The sequence below is a fragment of the Orycteropus afer genome, unplaced genomic scaffold (assembly GCF_000298275.1).
Source record: "Orycteropus afer afer isolate SDZICR_OR568_19922 unplaced genomic scaffold, OryAfe1.0 scaffold00017, whole genome shotgun sequence".
In the NCBI taxonomy this organism is placed as follows: Eukaryota; Metazoa; Chordata; class Mammalia; order Tubulidentata; family Orycteropodidae; genus Orycteropus; species Orycteropus afer.
The window spans coordinates 6,336,833-6,350,913 of record NW_006921604.1 but is presented as its reverse complement, the minus strand read 5'-3'; the positions used below and the strand labels follow the sequence as shown (position 1 = coordinate 6,350,913).

Below are 14,081 nucleotides of genomic sequence, written 5' to 3'. Positions count from 1 at the left end.
ATACTGAAGACAAGTTTTCTTGCCCTCTCCTACTTCTGACCACTTTCTCTCTTGGTGATCATTACAGGGCAAAAACGTTTAATTGAGGACAGCAAGTCAAAGTGTAGTTCTCAGGCTGCGACAGAGAGAAGGGGAGAGCAACAGACAGGCACCTTGGTAGTTGGCTTGAGTCCTGCTACAAGCCCTCAGCATCATCTTCTGCCACCCAGAGTGGATGCATCCTGGTCACGTAAAGTACGAGTGTCTGGCTGCCATCTTCTCTGCAGGGAACTCAATCCCCTTGCTTCACAAGAACATCAGAAAGATCCTCTGTTCCTTCCAGCTTCAGATTCTGAGGGAAGACCAAAATGTACGTCAACTTTGGTATACTAAAATAATCACAGACCAACTTCTAATCAAGGTAACAAGGTCGTGACTACAAAGAATGAGGCCTGTCCCATGATTACAGATAAAACTACACCAGCAAATATAATCTGTATAATAAAGTTGATTTCAAATCCTTGCTAACCACAGGGGGAGGGAAAAAAAAAAAAAAGCAAAAAGTAAGCCCCTTCTGGTTCCTATAATAATCTCTCAGTAAAAGGCCCCAGAACTTCTGTCTCGAAGAAGCTAAGGGTCCTGTTTACCACTAGCAACTACAACATGTATTTATCAAAAATAGCTTGAACTGAGGCTGCCAGTAGCTCTCCAGGCCCAGCAGACCTGTCCTCATACAGCACCTGGGACCCAAGCCCTCCTCCAGTCCCTCATCCTCGTTGCCCTGATACCTCATCCCTTTATAATGGCCACACCTGCTATCCTTGTTCTCCCATCTTTGCTCAGGCTTTTCCTCACATCCCAGCTCTCCCCTGACCCCACACATATCTACACTCCCATCCCATGAATTCTCTTCACCAATCCTAGGCACTGTTTGTCTCAGGACTAAGCCATTCTAAGAAGCCTTTCTCGCCTCACTTCACCACAAACCATCCACTTAGTTGCTTTGCACCAGACATAGATATGATGTGTTGGCAACTCTATGTCCACTCCACCCTTTTTCTAGCGCATCTTCCTATACTGCTAAAATGTTCCTGTTTGGGTCCTTTTCATTACTAACCACACCTGGCCTTTTCTACTTCTCAAAAAAAAAAAAAAAAAAAAAAAATCTCTTGATGCCAACTCATAGTGAATGCCCCCCATTGGGTTTCCAAGGCTGTAAATCTTTACGGAAGCAGATTGCTCCATCTTTCTTCCACAGAGTAGCTGGTGGGTTTGAATCACTGACTTTTTGGTTAGCAACCAAATGCCTTAACCACTATACCACCAAAGCTCCTTCACTTCTAGGTGCCTGGTTAATCCTTTTGGTTGAAAGATTGTATAAACCTCTATATTTGAGATACCCTATGAAGTAGGAGCTCTGGTAGCATAGTGCCTAAGGCACTTGACTGCTAAGCAGGAGGCTGGCGGTTCAAACCCACCAGCCACTTCTTGGAAGGAAGGTTGGGCAATCCTACTTCTGTAGTGATAACTGCCTCGGAAATCCAAGGAGGGGTCGCTAGGTGTCGGGGCCGACTCGATGGCAAATAACAACAACAACAACAATGAAGTTGCCCATGCCGGATCTAATAAAAAGTTCAAATGGGTTGATACAAATAGGGAATGCTCCCATGCTTACCAGATTAACCTACCTTTTCATTGGCTAAATGTAGGAGACAGGCAAAAGCCAGAGGTATGGAGAGGTTCTGAGCCATGAGGGGAGGCAGGCTGTGAAGCAAAGGGCAAGCATGACACTCAGTCACTGCAATGCTAACAACAAAGCCTCTTTCATCAAGCATGAATACACATGTACAATGAGTAAACTAACAAACAATGAAACATTTCAGGTGCATGTTTTTCTGGTTTCTTATTTGGAATTCAAAATTCTCTTGTTTCATTCCAGTGACCAGAGTGAAAAATGTCTTTTTAAAGTAACCAGATTGCCCTCTATTGATTTATTTATCAGTTCAGAAAAGAAATAGAAAAATTGCTGAAAGTGTTACATAAAACTGACCACACAGCAGGTCGTGTGGGAAGGGGCCCATCAAATAGCTCAGGCCAGAGCACTCTTAGTCAGAGCTGAGAGACAGATAGCGAGAGAGCGAGCATGAGCCCCCTGCGATGCCGGCACTCACCTCTTCTTCAGATCCTTTGCGAGCCCACTGAATAATTTCTCATCAGCCACCTCCACCAGGCCCTCTTCGTTTTCCATTTCACTATGGTTTGCCTAACAGAAGAAAAGCGTTTACAGACATTTAGGGCCAATTCATTTTTGAGAAAGAACAATGTACAAACTTGTATCTCTAAAAAGAAAAGTCTATATTGAATGAAAGTCGGACATGTTCTTACCTTTTGAAGAAAAGGGAACTATATACAGGGAAGCAGTACCTCAGCCCTGGATTATGACACTGACATTTACCTATTTATGGCAAACATGGATGGCAATGACCAGTAAAATCCCAAAAAACAAACTCACTGCCATCAAGTTGATTCTGACTCATAGCAACCCCACTGGGTTTCCAAGGCTGTAAATCTTTACAGAAGCACATTGCCCTATCTTCCTTCCATGGAGCAGCTGGTGGGTTTGAACTGCTGACCTTTTGGTTAGCAGCAGATACCTTATCCATTACGCCACAAGAACTTCTTAGTAAAATCCCAGTGAAGGGGAAATTGCAAAGAGGCTTCTAGAATCCTTGGGGAAATAACAAAATAACAATAGAAGTCATGATTGTTTATAGCTTCAATTGGAATCCACAGCTAAGGGCAGTACAAAATGCTTATTTAAAAACAGAGTCAAGCTTTCCACTTAACAAAAATAACCTGCTGCCTCTTTGCTGGAAGGCAAGTATTTATGAAAGAATATGATGTCTGGGATTTATATTAAAATAACTCAGAACATGTACATGGAGAGGCAAAGGGAACAGAGCTAGGTGATAGTATAGATAAAACATTGCTAATGACTGGAAATGGGGGTTCACTATACTCTTCTCTCTACTTTTGTACATGTTTGAATATTTTCATAAGGTTTTTATTTTCCCCTTAAAGAATAAACTTTTTTTTTGGTCTTTTTTAAATTTTATTTTTAATTTTTATTGTGATTTGGGTGAAAGTGTACAGAGTAAATTCATTTTCCATACAGGAGTTCATACATATTTGTTTCATAACAGTGACTGCAACTCTTCCCACTTCCTCCCTGTGGACACCTCTTCCGGGTATCCTTCTTTCCTTTGCTTTCCTGCCCCCTAGGCTATCTCCCTGTGTAAACACTGCCCTTCTGTTCTCCAACTATTGATCACGCCGAGTGTATCTAGCTGATGTAAATGTTCACCCTACATGTCTGTTTAGGAGCTCTGGTAGCATAGTGGCTAAAGCACTTGACTGCTAACCAGAAGGCTGGTGGTTCAAACCCACCAGCCACTCCTTGGAAGGAAGGTTGGGCAATCCTACTTCTGTAGTGATACTGCTTCAGAAACCCAAGGAGGGGTCGCTATGAGTCGGGGCCGACTCGACAGCACATAACAACAACACATGTCTGTTTATTGTTAGGCTGGAAGCCATGGGAGTCAGTTCAATTCTAAACCTGAAGGGTAACTAGGGGCCATAGTCTTGGGGGTCCCACCAGGCTCTATCAGACTGGTAAGCTTGGTCTTTTTTATGATTTTGTTCCACATTGTTCTCTAACTCTAACCAGGACCTTCTGTACTGATCCATTTCCGAGTGGCTGACAGTAGTAGTAGTCAGGTGCCATCTAGTTCTGGTTTCTTGGTCACATAGGCTGAGGATCACATGGTCTACTAGTCCCTTGGACTACTTGTTTTTATGCATCTTGGGTTTTCTTTGCTCTTCTTTGCTCTGGACAAGGAGAGACCCATTGTTGCATATAAATGGCTGTTGGCAAGCTTTTAAGACCCCAGTTGCTACTCACCAAAGTAGGCTGTAGAATGTTTTTGTGTAGTATGTTATGCCAATTGAGCTTAATGTCCCCTGCAACCATGGCCCTGAGCCTACAGGTCTAACTACTCACTCCCTCAGGGTGGTTGGCTGTGGCTAAGAAGTTATCATATCTTTGCCCCTTGTTGGCTCTATTATGTATTTCGACATTAAAGAATTGTTCTGGTTACCTAGTGCCACTCTGACAAGAATATACCACAAATGGGATGGCCTAAACAAACAAGAGTTTATTTTCTTACAGTTTGGAGGCTTTAAGTCCAAGTTCAAAGTGCCAGACTCTAGGGGCCGGGTGAAAGGCCCTCAACCTTGGGGTCCAGTTCTGCCTCCTGCTCCCTGCCCACTGGAGCTAGAAGGCATTTCTTCACTCAGACAGCTGCTGGCTGCGGAGGCTGACAAGCCCAAGGTTGACAAGTAAAAAGGCACAGTCCTGATGTTACCAAACCACATGGCAGGCCTTTAATTTAAGCCCAATGCAACTCCCAAGGTCAGCAGAGCATGGCAGGCTGCTGAACAATGACACGGCTACATGCAGGGTCTGAGGGTGCCATAAGCTAGAGACTATCCACAAGGCTTCTCCTTATATACAGGAAGCAGACAACATCCCAAAGGCAGCTACTCAGTTGTTTGTGGTAGAGCCCACCATGGAGCTGATTGCCAGTCTCATCATGTGGTATAACTACTACCAGCTGCCCAGCCACTCAACCAGGCCCAGCCAAATTGATATACAAACTTAACTACCACAAGAATAAACTTTTAATTAACCAGAATTCCTGGGAAGGAGGGTATCCTGAGTGACTTAAAGGTTAAGCAGAACTCTCTCCCACTTTTTAAAAAGCTTAACATTTGTATCCCATTCTGTTTTAGTTGATAAAAACTCTGAATATGACTGAAGCTTATCTGATATCCTGTGTGCAGCTCAAGGTCCTCCACTGAATCATGAATCTCACTTCTCAGTCAGCAGAAGCTACAAGAGAGTGAGTTAAGCTTGGCTAAGTCAAACCATTCCCTGAGCAGAAGGGTATCGGAAAGGAGATGGAAAGGTTCTCATTAATTCAGAGTTCTACTTGGACTTGTTAATCAAAGTAATCTCTTTTCCTAAAGGAGAAATAGACAATCTGATTTAAAAAAAAAAAAAAGTTACTTTCTTACTTAGAATACATTCTCCAAATCAGATTGGATCAAAGATTAAAACATCTTAAGGGCACTTGAGATATAGTTATAATTTACTTTCCCAAAGGGTCATGTATAAACTTCAGTTTCGCTCAGCAGTGAGTAAGTAATTTTTCTCAACCTCAGTACTGAAAAACATAACTTAATTGCTAAAACTAGTGTTATTTTATATCAACACAGAGATGCCTTCATTTGTTTTTTATTACCAGCAAGGCTGAGTAATTTTCCATTGTACCACCTTTTGTGTGACCTGCCTGTTCATATAGTTGGCTCATTTATCTTTTAGAGGCTTGATGTCTTCCTTATAGTTTTCAATGACTACCTAGAGCCACTGACCAAATCAAGGTATCCTAAGACTCTTAGAAATCGGCCCTCCTGTGGTCACATGATGCGGCTTCTGGAGACGAGTGGTCAGCCCCGTACCTCTGCGTCTGCTTGCTTCTTTGAGAGCTCTGTAAGTAAACTCCACATGCTTTGCTTCAGCTTCTTCATGTCCATCTTTTTGGCAGTCCTGGCATACTGAATTTCAATCTTATTTACCTGAAACAGGCATATGATAAAGTGAAATTAAGCAGAAGAAAAACACATTTACATATTAGACCACATCAATTCATTATAAAAACAAAAGTCTGGAGTTCAAATAAAGAAGGAATCCAGTTTAAGCAAGGAGTTATAGAGCTCTCTTTGAATATGCTAGGATAGAATCTCTCATCTCAAATCTAATTTCTTTTGGATCAAGTGCCAATCTTCATTAAGGCTAACCCAGAATTCCAGTGTAAAAGAGGTAAGTGAATCAGATTTATATGAAGGCATCAAGCCTGTCATGTCACCTAGTATGGAACAGACAGATACTTCCTGCATGCTGATTTAATACAAATTGAATCTGGCTAAGAGTTTCCAAAGTCAAATAGCCACCCTTTCCCAATCAGTATAAACTCATTTTCTCTGCCTAAAGACTTCATATACATACTTTACTTGTGATGGGTTCAGCCCTAGTCATACGGCTTATCAAAGTCTTTGGAGAGATGGGTCAGTTCCACAGAAACCTAATTAGCTCCATTTCACTCCCTACAGCCCCAGTTAAGACTCAGGTGCTAGGAGAGCCACTGGTTAAACTTGGCAAGGAAAAAAAAAAAAATCAAGCCGAGACTGAAATGACTCTCATGAGGTAAAATAAACAGATCTTAACTGAACGATATAACTCTTGGCTGCTCGATCCTTACCTTCTGAGGCTCAGCTATCAGATTTGATTCCCCATAGGTCATGATGTCCAATCCTTGGATTTCGGGAGCATCATTGTTCTCTTGCATTGTCTTAGGTGGATGGCAAGGATAAGGTGTAAGGTCAAAGGCCCCAGCTGGTCCCACAAATAGGTCATCTGACTCTTCATAATCACTGTCAACAGCCTGGGCAAGGAAACAGCTCTTAAAAGTTTGGCAGACACTATCAAGAGGGGCTTAGAATGTCCTTTATACAGCGGGAAGAGCATCTTGATAGTTTGTGAAGTGAATCAAGCCTAGGATGGACTTCTAGATGCCTCTAGTTATCTCCTAAATAAACTCAACTAGGGTGGTATCTATTATCTACCTTAAGATCTCTAGAGAGGGAGTTAAAAGGATTTCATAATCCTAACTGCCATAGTGTTCCTAGTGTTCCCTCTGGCTTTTGAGTAATTTAGGAGTTCATTTTACAAAAAGCATTCCTGAAAAATCATAGAGATGAACCACTGAATCAGTTCCTTGGTCAATCACATCCCTCAATGAGAGCACAGAAGCCCAGGGGTCGTCCCGATGGTGTTCCTCAAAGTGTAGCCCACAGATCAGCAGTATGGCCATTACCAGAGAACCTGTGAGAAAGTCACATTCCTGGGCCCCACCTCAGACTGAGTAACCAGAATCTCAGGGGGTGGGGCCCAGAAATCTATTTTTAATAGGCTCCCCAGGTGATTCTAATTTTTAATAATAATAAATTAATATTTATAACACAGTTATGAGTAACTAAATAATTATTTTAACTATTATTTGTTAACTTTTCCTAGGCTTCCCAGGGGCACACTAAAGTTGAAGAAGCATTGGTAAAAAGGGCAGTCGGGATTTTCACTAAAATATAACAGCCTGACTTTCCACCAAGTAAGAAAATAAGGTGAGTAACTATTCTTCTAGTTCTTTTCCCTCTTCCCATGTGAAGGGACACAGACAAGGCCTACTATCTCCCCCTTGCTGTTACTTACATTTGCTACCCCATTACCAGACTCATGGGTAGCAAGATTATTGAGTCCAATCCCCTGTGGGATAAGGAATGGTTGGTATAAGTTTGTAATGTGAGAACCAAAATGAGAGCTAGAAGCCTGGTCTCTGACAGATCCATTCCATAGATCACTTTCTCCACATTACAACATACCACTGTCACCAAAATACTAGCTTCTAAGAACAGGAAGTGTTTTATATGCTTCTGAAATCCCAAAGAGACAAGGTAAGTGCTTTTTATAGGTTAGGGTGACTGATTTACTGGAGTATAACAATTCACTTCTTGCATGTAAGGCTTGAGGTAAGGCAGGTTAGGGCTGAGGCCTTTACTTCAGTTCTGCTCAGTTCCCTGATGCCCGAGGCAGGGCAGACCCTGTACCCATAAAACTATTGCCTGATTCATAATGTCCTACATCCTTCAGCCATACAGGGAAACGGAGAGAGGGGAAGCAGGAAAGCAAGACTCATCTTCTTTCATCTTAGAAGAGAGGACAGAGTTCTTCTCCTCTTTTACCTGTAACCCAGGGCAAAAGTTGGAGGTGTCATTAGGATTATTGTAATCATAGTCTTCAATTTCTTCATATTGCTCAGTTCCTGTCTTCCGGTCCTGGGGCGTCTTAAGTAACTAGGATGAAAGAAAGAGTAAGTTCAGAAAGCAATTTCTAGAAAAGCAGCTATTGAACTAGATTGAGTAAATAGATCTTAGTTTCTATGATCAAGCTCTTCCTAGAATTATAGAAATTTAGAGTTAGAAAGATCCTCACAAGTCATCTAGTCCAATCAACTTTTCAACTGCATAACTCCCTTCTGAGCAAGTCCAAAGCAGCAGGGCTCAGAACCTCAACACAGAACCAGAGCAGCTCCTTTTCTGACTAGTTTGCAATAAGGGCTTCTACATACAACTTCATTTGAAAAATGGTTCCTGTATTAAAAACAAGGAGCTCTGGTGGTGCAGTGCTTAAGCACTTGGCTGCTATTTGATAGGTCAGTGGTTCTAACCTACCAGCTACTCCAAGAGAGAAGGATGTGGCTGTTTGCTTCCATAAAGACTTTGTAGCCTTGGAAATCCCATGGGACAATTCTACTCTGTCTTATAGAGTTGCTGTGAGTCATAATCGACTCAATGGCAGTGAGTTTTATTAAAACAAAACAAAACCTGGAAATCCTTGTCAGCAGCTTTCTGAAAGGAAGTCAACTTGTTGCTTGAACAATTTTAATAGAAAACTCATTCCCTTAATTTAAAGCAAGCTAGGTGGTAACCACTGTTCCCTACATGGCTAAAAGGAGAAACATCTAGCTCTTCTCCCTATGACATCCATAGGTCCTTTGTCTGCCTTCCACAGAACAAATCTGCTTCCTTTTTTGGGAATGCCTGTTGACTATACATTGTCAAATATCTGCAGGCCCTTAGACCAGTGATTTTTACTTGTGGTGTGTGACTTTGGGATGGGGGAAGAGAAGTTGGTGGTTTGTTTACAAAAGCCTATTAAGTGTGTTAGTGCTGTTGTTAGGTGCTAGCAAGTCGGCTCCGACTCATAGCGACCCTATATGCAACAGAACAAAACACTGCAGAGTCCTGCACCAGCCTCAGAATCCTTGCTATATCCTTGAGTGTGTTAACAACTTTATTCTTTGAAGAACCACCCTCCCCATAAAAATCCTCACAATGTTTATGTAAATACAAATCCCAAAAGAATATTAAATAAATATTTATTTAATTAAGAAATGCATATTTTCTTCCACTGTTCCTCATATGACATGATTTCTAAATATCTCTCCACATAGAACACTCTCCTCTAGGCACACTCCAAATTGTCCACACTCTACAAACAATATTTTCTGGAAGGGTACAAGGAAGCCCCTCACGAATCACCTGGCTGAATCATTCTTCAGGATATTAAACTAAACAGGTGGTTGGTCTGTATAGTACCTAGCCAAGTTGCCAGTGTTTAATAGTCATTTTCCTGGTATAGCTCTGCTGGTAGGATGACAGATTTCTGGCTCCTGAAGCCCGGCTGCCCTACTACACGCAGAGATAGTCACTTCTATGGATTATCAAAAGCAATGGGGGGGGGGGGAGAGGCAACAAAAACAGCTCTTGTAGTGTGATGACTTTCTTCTACCACCTTCACATGGGACTATACAGATTACAAGCTATGCCACATTACTGAAATGCTCATAAGGGCTTAAAAGAAATTGGTGGTTCTGTGGTAGAATTCCAAGTGCGTTCCAGTCCCACTCAACGAACCTCACAGCCAGCCACCATATGTCAGTGGAGGACTGCGTGTTGCTCTGATGCTGAACAGGTTTTAGCAGAGCTTCCACAGTAAGACAGACCAGGAAGAAAGGCCTGATGATCTACTTCTAAAAATCAGCCAATGAAAACCCCACAGATCACAATGATCTGATTATAACCAATCATGGGGATGGCGCAGGGCTGGGCAGCAGTTCATTCCATTGGGCCACTGACTCAAGGGCAGCTAACAACAACAATAAGGGCTGGAAGGAGGGAGGGCAGCATGTGGTCAGAGAAAATAGCTCAAGCATGTAATAGCATATGGCTTCAGTCCTAAATTGGGCAAGGCTCCAAGCCCCTGAGGGGCTTAGTACAATGTTCTATCATCTTCCTTCAGCCTAACTCTGCTATTCTGTCTCAGGGCCCTATCTGTACTTTAATGAGAGAAAGTTGCTACTAAGATTAACCAGTATTGACCATAACCACAGTTTCCACTATTATTGCAACTTTGCATCTCTCTCTCTATATTTTTAAGATGCTTTTTGTTAAGTAAATGCTATTGATCAGGAAGAAAAATTTATCAGGCTTGGTTTATAAAAATAGAATGTGAGAAATCAGTAAATTCAGGGGAATGTGTGGAAACAGAATAAGGAAGAGGAAACTGGAATGTCTATATTCTCGACACTGCAAGAGTAGGACAAGCCAAGAATGCAAGTGAGCAGAGGGTCCAAATAAAATAGGACTTGGCACGAACCACAGCCTGGTTACCCTGGCACTTGCTACAAGCAAATGAAATAAATAGTAATTACAATGGAGTACTGGGTGGTCTAGAGTACTCCATCTTAACAGTACTAGAAAGAGTCTAGGAAGGGGTTGTACAACACTAGGGAACTTCCTGAGAATCAGTCACAGTTGCCTGCTTTGCCCGTAATCACCCTCCTTGTCATTGTGGGTGTGTTTCCATACTATGAAGATGAATGAGGAAATGTGGGTTGTATAAAGTATCGAACTAGTAACTCCACAATTTCGATGAAAAAGTGAGAGAATCCAGAAATAATTTTAAAACTTTAAAAACCTGCTTACATTTCAACATGTGGGCATCAACATCCAGTATTTTAACCAGTTAAGGTATTTCTAAATCTTTAATGTACATCTATCCTATAAGCATCTTCCTACAGCTTTGCCTTACCCATTTAATCTCCTGGTAATTTCCCTTAACTAAAACACATCCTCCTTACACTCTCTCCTTTCCCTCAAAGGCCCTGGCTGGCAATCATACATGATACTTCTTATGCTATAAACAGGAGTCCTGGTGGCTCAATGGTTAAGTGCTCAGCTGCTAACTGAAAGAACACAAGTTTGAACCCACCCAGTGGATCTATGGAAGAAAACACCCGGTAATCTGCTCCTGTAAAGATTGTTGTTGTTGTTATGTACCCTCAAGTCGGACCCAATCATAGCGACCCCTCCTTGGGTTTCCAAGGCAGTATCACTACAGAAGCAGATTGCCCCATCTTCCTTCCGAGGAGTAGCTGGTGGGTTTGAACTGTCAACCTTCTGGTTAGCAGTCAAGTGCCTTAGGCACTACGCTACCAGAGCTCCTCTGTAAAGATTGTTGTTGTTGTTGTTGTTAAGTGCCGTTGAGTCGTTTCTGACTCATAGTGACCCAATGCACAGCAGAACAAAACACTGCCCGATCCCGCGCCAGCCCCACAATCCCTGCTATACTTGAGCCCATCATCGTAGCCACCTTTACACATCTGTAAAGATTATAACCTACCAAATACCATGGGGCAGTTCCACTTTGTCCACCAATAGGGTCATTATGAGTTAGAAATCGATTTGAGGCCATACAACAACATGCTATAAAAAGGTTTGGCAACAATAACAGCTTACAGAAAGAGCAGCCTTACCCTGATGCCTGGTTTGAGATACAGCTGGACAAGATTATCAACCTCATAGTGGAAATCTGTAGGAAGAGTGGTGGCTCTGTAATTCTGGTTCTCCAAAGTGGACTTGGTCAGAACAGTAGCAGCCTATTAACAAAAGAAAAAGTGATTTTGAGGCATGTTTCACAAAAATGGTCAAAACTTCCTTTTTAAGGAAATTGGGAAGAGTTTGGGCAGTACTAGTTTACCTGGGAGCTCTGATAGCGCAGTGCCTAAAGCACTTGACTGCTAACCAGAAGGCTGGCAGTTCAAACCCACCCGCAGAAGGAAGGTTGGGCAATCTACTTCTGTAGTGATACCAACCTCGGAAACCCAAGGAGGGGTCACTATGAGTCGGGTCTGATTCTATAGCATACAACAACAGTCTACCTGGGTGATAAAAATGGTTACCACATTTGGTTGCTACCTGAAAGACTGGAAGTTCAATTCTAACCAGAAGCACCTCTGAAGAAAGGCCTGGTAGAAAAACTAGCCACTGAAAACCCTACAGAGCACAGCTCTAGTCTGACATATATGGGGTCATCAAGAGTTGGAAGTTTCTTGACAACAACTAGCACAATCTCCCATCAGAGTTCCTATAAAAAAAATGATTGTGTTAGACATTATTCCCCTAATGATAAACCTGATTCTTTCTGCAACTGAGTTTGGAACTATTTCTCAATCCTTTAAGGAACTGAGGAAGAACGAAGCCATTAGTCTACTCTAGGAGTTAAATTTATAATGATTTTTAAAAATCAAATCTGAAAGAGGAAGAGGAATGCAAAGAGCAATTTAAGAAAGCACAAATGCTAATAAATGCAGCACAAACCTTTGTTATTCGAAAATACACTTCAAAGTCAATATCATCTTCAAAGTCAATTTCAAAATCTTTCTTTGTACTCTTCTTTTTGTTCTCTGATTGCGAGGAAGTTTCTTCTGCACAAATGAACACAGATGTCAAGACTCTGTGGCCTAAATTATTTATTCATCTCACAAAACCTACTGATAGCCTTATCAACCACAAGACAGCGTTTGGGCCTGAGATAACAGCTTAAGAAAGGTAAATTATATATGTCCTAGACTTATACTTTGTTTTTGCTAACAAAACACAATAAAAATGGTATGCTAATTAATAATTAAGGAGCTCTGGTAGCATAGTGCCTAAGGCACTTGACTGCTAACCAGAAGGCTGGTGGTTCAAATCCACCAGCCACTCCTTGGAAGGAAGATGAGGCAATCTACTTCCGTAGTGATACTGACTTGGAAACCCAAGGAGGGGTTGCTATGAGTCGGGTCTGACTCAACGGCACATAACAACAACAACAGCGGGAAATAGTTCAAGGACATAACCCCACTTCTTTTGCTTCCAGGTACTTATACTTCTCACTGAGAGGACTCCATCTTAACTGACCCTTCATCCCAAGCCAGGCCAACTGACTGCCCAACCAGGAGGCTGCCTCATCTGGATACTCCTTCAGCTTATCAGATGGTGCAACAGTGTGGCAGCTGGCATTCCCTTCCTTGGCTGAACTGTTGACTGGCTGGTCATCTACACTATCTCTTTTCTTAAAGTTCCATTTAGAAGTACATACGTTTGTGTCGAGGTCTAAAGTGCCAATGGTCCGGGCCAGCCCACATGGACATGGTACGGGGACTGAAATAGGAATATTCTCCAGGTTTCATGGATAGAAGGGGGCACATCGTTCTAATGTCTCCATCTCCAAGGGGAATGATATCTTCCCTGTAACACACATGAAATTGGAATATATATACATATATGAAGCTTATGATATAGTTGAAGACCACTTCTCCAAAAATAAGCAGCATATCTAAGCATAAATACTTTACTACTCATAATAATCCCTTATTCTTCACTTTCAAAGTGCTTTTGTTTCTCTTGTATTAATTTTATGATAATACGATCGTGTCTATACAAGTATTGCCATCAAGTTGACTCTGATGCAAAGTGACCCCCATAGGATTTCCAAGGTGGTAAACCTTTACAAAAGTAGATTGCCTTAACTTCCTCCCACAGAGCAACTGGTGCATTTGAACCAATAACCTTCTAGCAGTCAAATGCCTTACCCACTACACCACCAGAGCTCGTTATAGTAAAGGGGTGGGGGGTGGGGGGACAGGGACTTCAATGACCTATAGTGATTATATAAACTTCTTCACCTGATGAGAAAAGCGAGGCCCAGAGAGGGGCAGTGATTGGCTCAGAGTCAGAAGCTGAGTTGAGACTAGAACCACAGTCATTTGCTTTGAGCCCAGTGCTGGTTCCACCACACAATACCACACTATTGGTTATGTATAGGGGAAGAGAAATCACATTTAACATTGTGGGAATCAGCACGTGTGTCTGTTTTGTTTTGTTTTGTTTTTTTTAAAAAAAAAAAGGGAGGAGTTCCTGCAAGATGGAGGACTAGGCAGAAGGATTGCACAGACTCTCTTCAACAAAGAAAAGGGAAACCAATTAACACAGACACAGAAGATAATCCTGGAACCCTGAGCCTTGAAGGGAAGGATACAGAA

General features: G+C 42.0%; 1 protein-coding gene across 1 annotated transcript in view; it reads right to left on the bottom strand.

The window, feature by feature from the left end:
* Positions 1 to 271: 271 nt before the first annotated feature.
* NCAPH (non-SMC condensin I complex subunit H) overlaps positions 272 to 14,081 on the bottom strand; it is a 32,647-nt gene continuing 18,837 nt past the window's right edge. Inside the window, exons 9-17 of the mRNA XM_007959437.2 lie at positions 13,139 to 13,287; positions 12,376 to 12,482; positions 11,532 to 11,654; positions 7,897 to 8,007; positions 6,360 to 6,542; positions 5,560 to 5,676; positions 2,151 to 2,242; positions 1,668 to 1,743; positions 272 to 331 (exon numbers count right to left, since the gene is read on the bottom strand). Of these exons, the coding sequence (XP_007957628.2) occupies positions 272 to 331; positions 1,668 to 1,743; positions 2,151 to 2,242; positions 5,560 to 5,676; positions 6,360 to 6,542; positions 7,897 to 8,007; positions 11,532 to 11,654; positions 12,376 to 12,482; positions 13,139 to 13,287 (1,018 nt within the window). The remainder of the gene's footprint in view (positions 332 to 1,667; positions 1,744 to 2,150; positions 2,243 to 5,559; positions 5,677 to 6,359; positions 6,543 to 7,896; positions 8,008 to 11,531; positions 11,655 to 12,375; positions 12,483 to 13,138; positions 13,288 to 14,081) is intronic.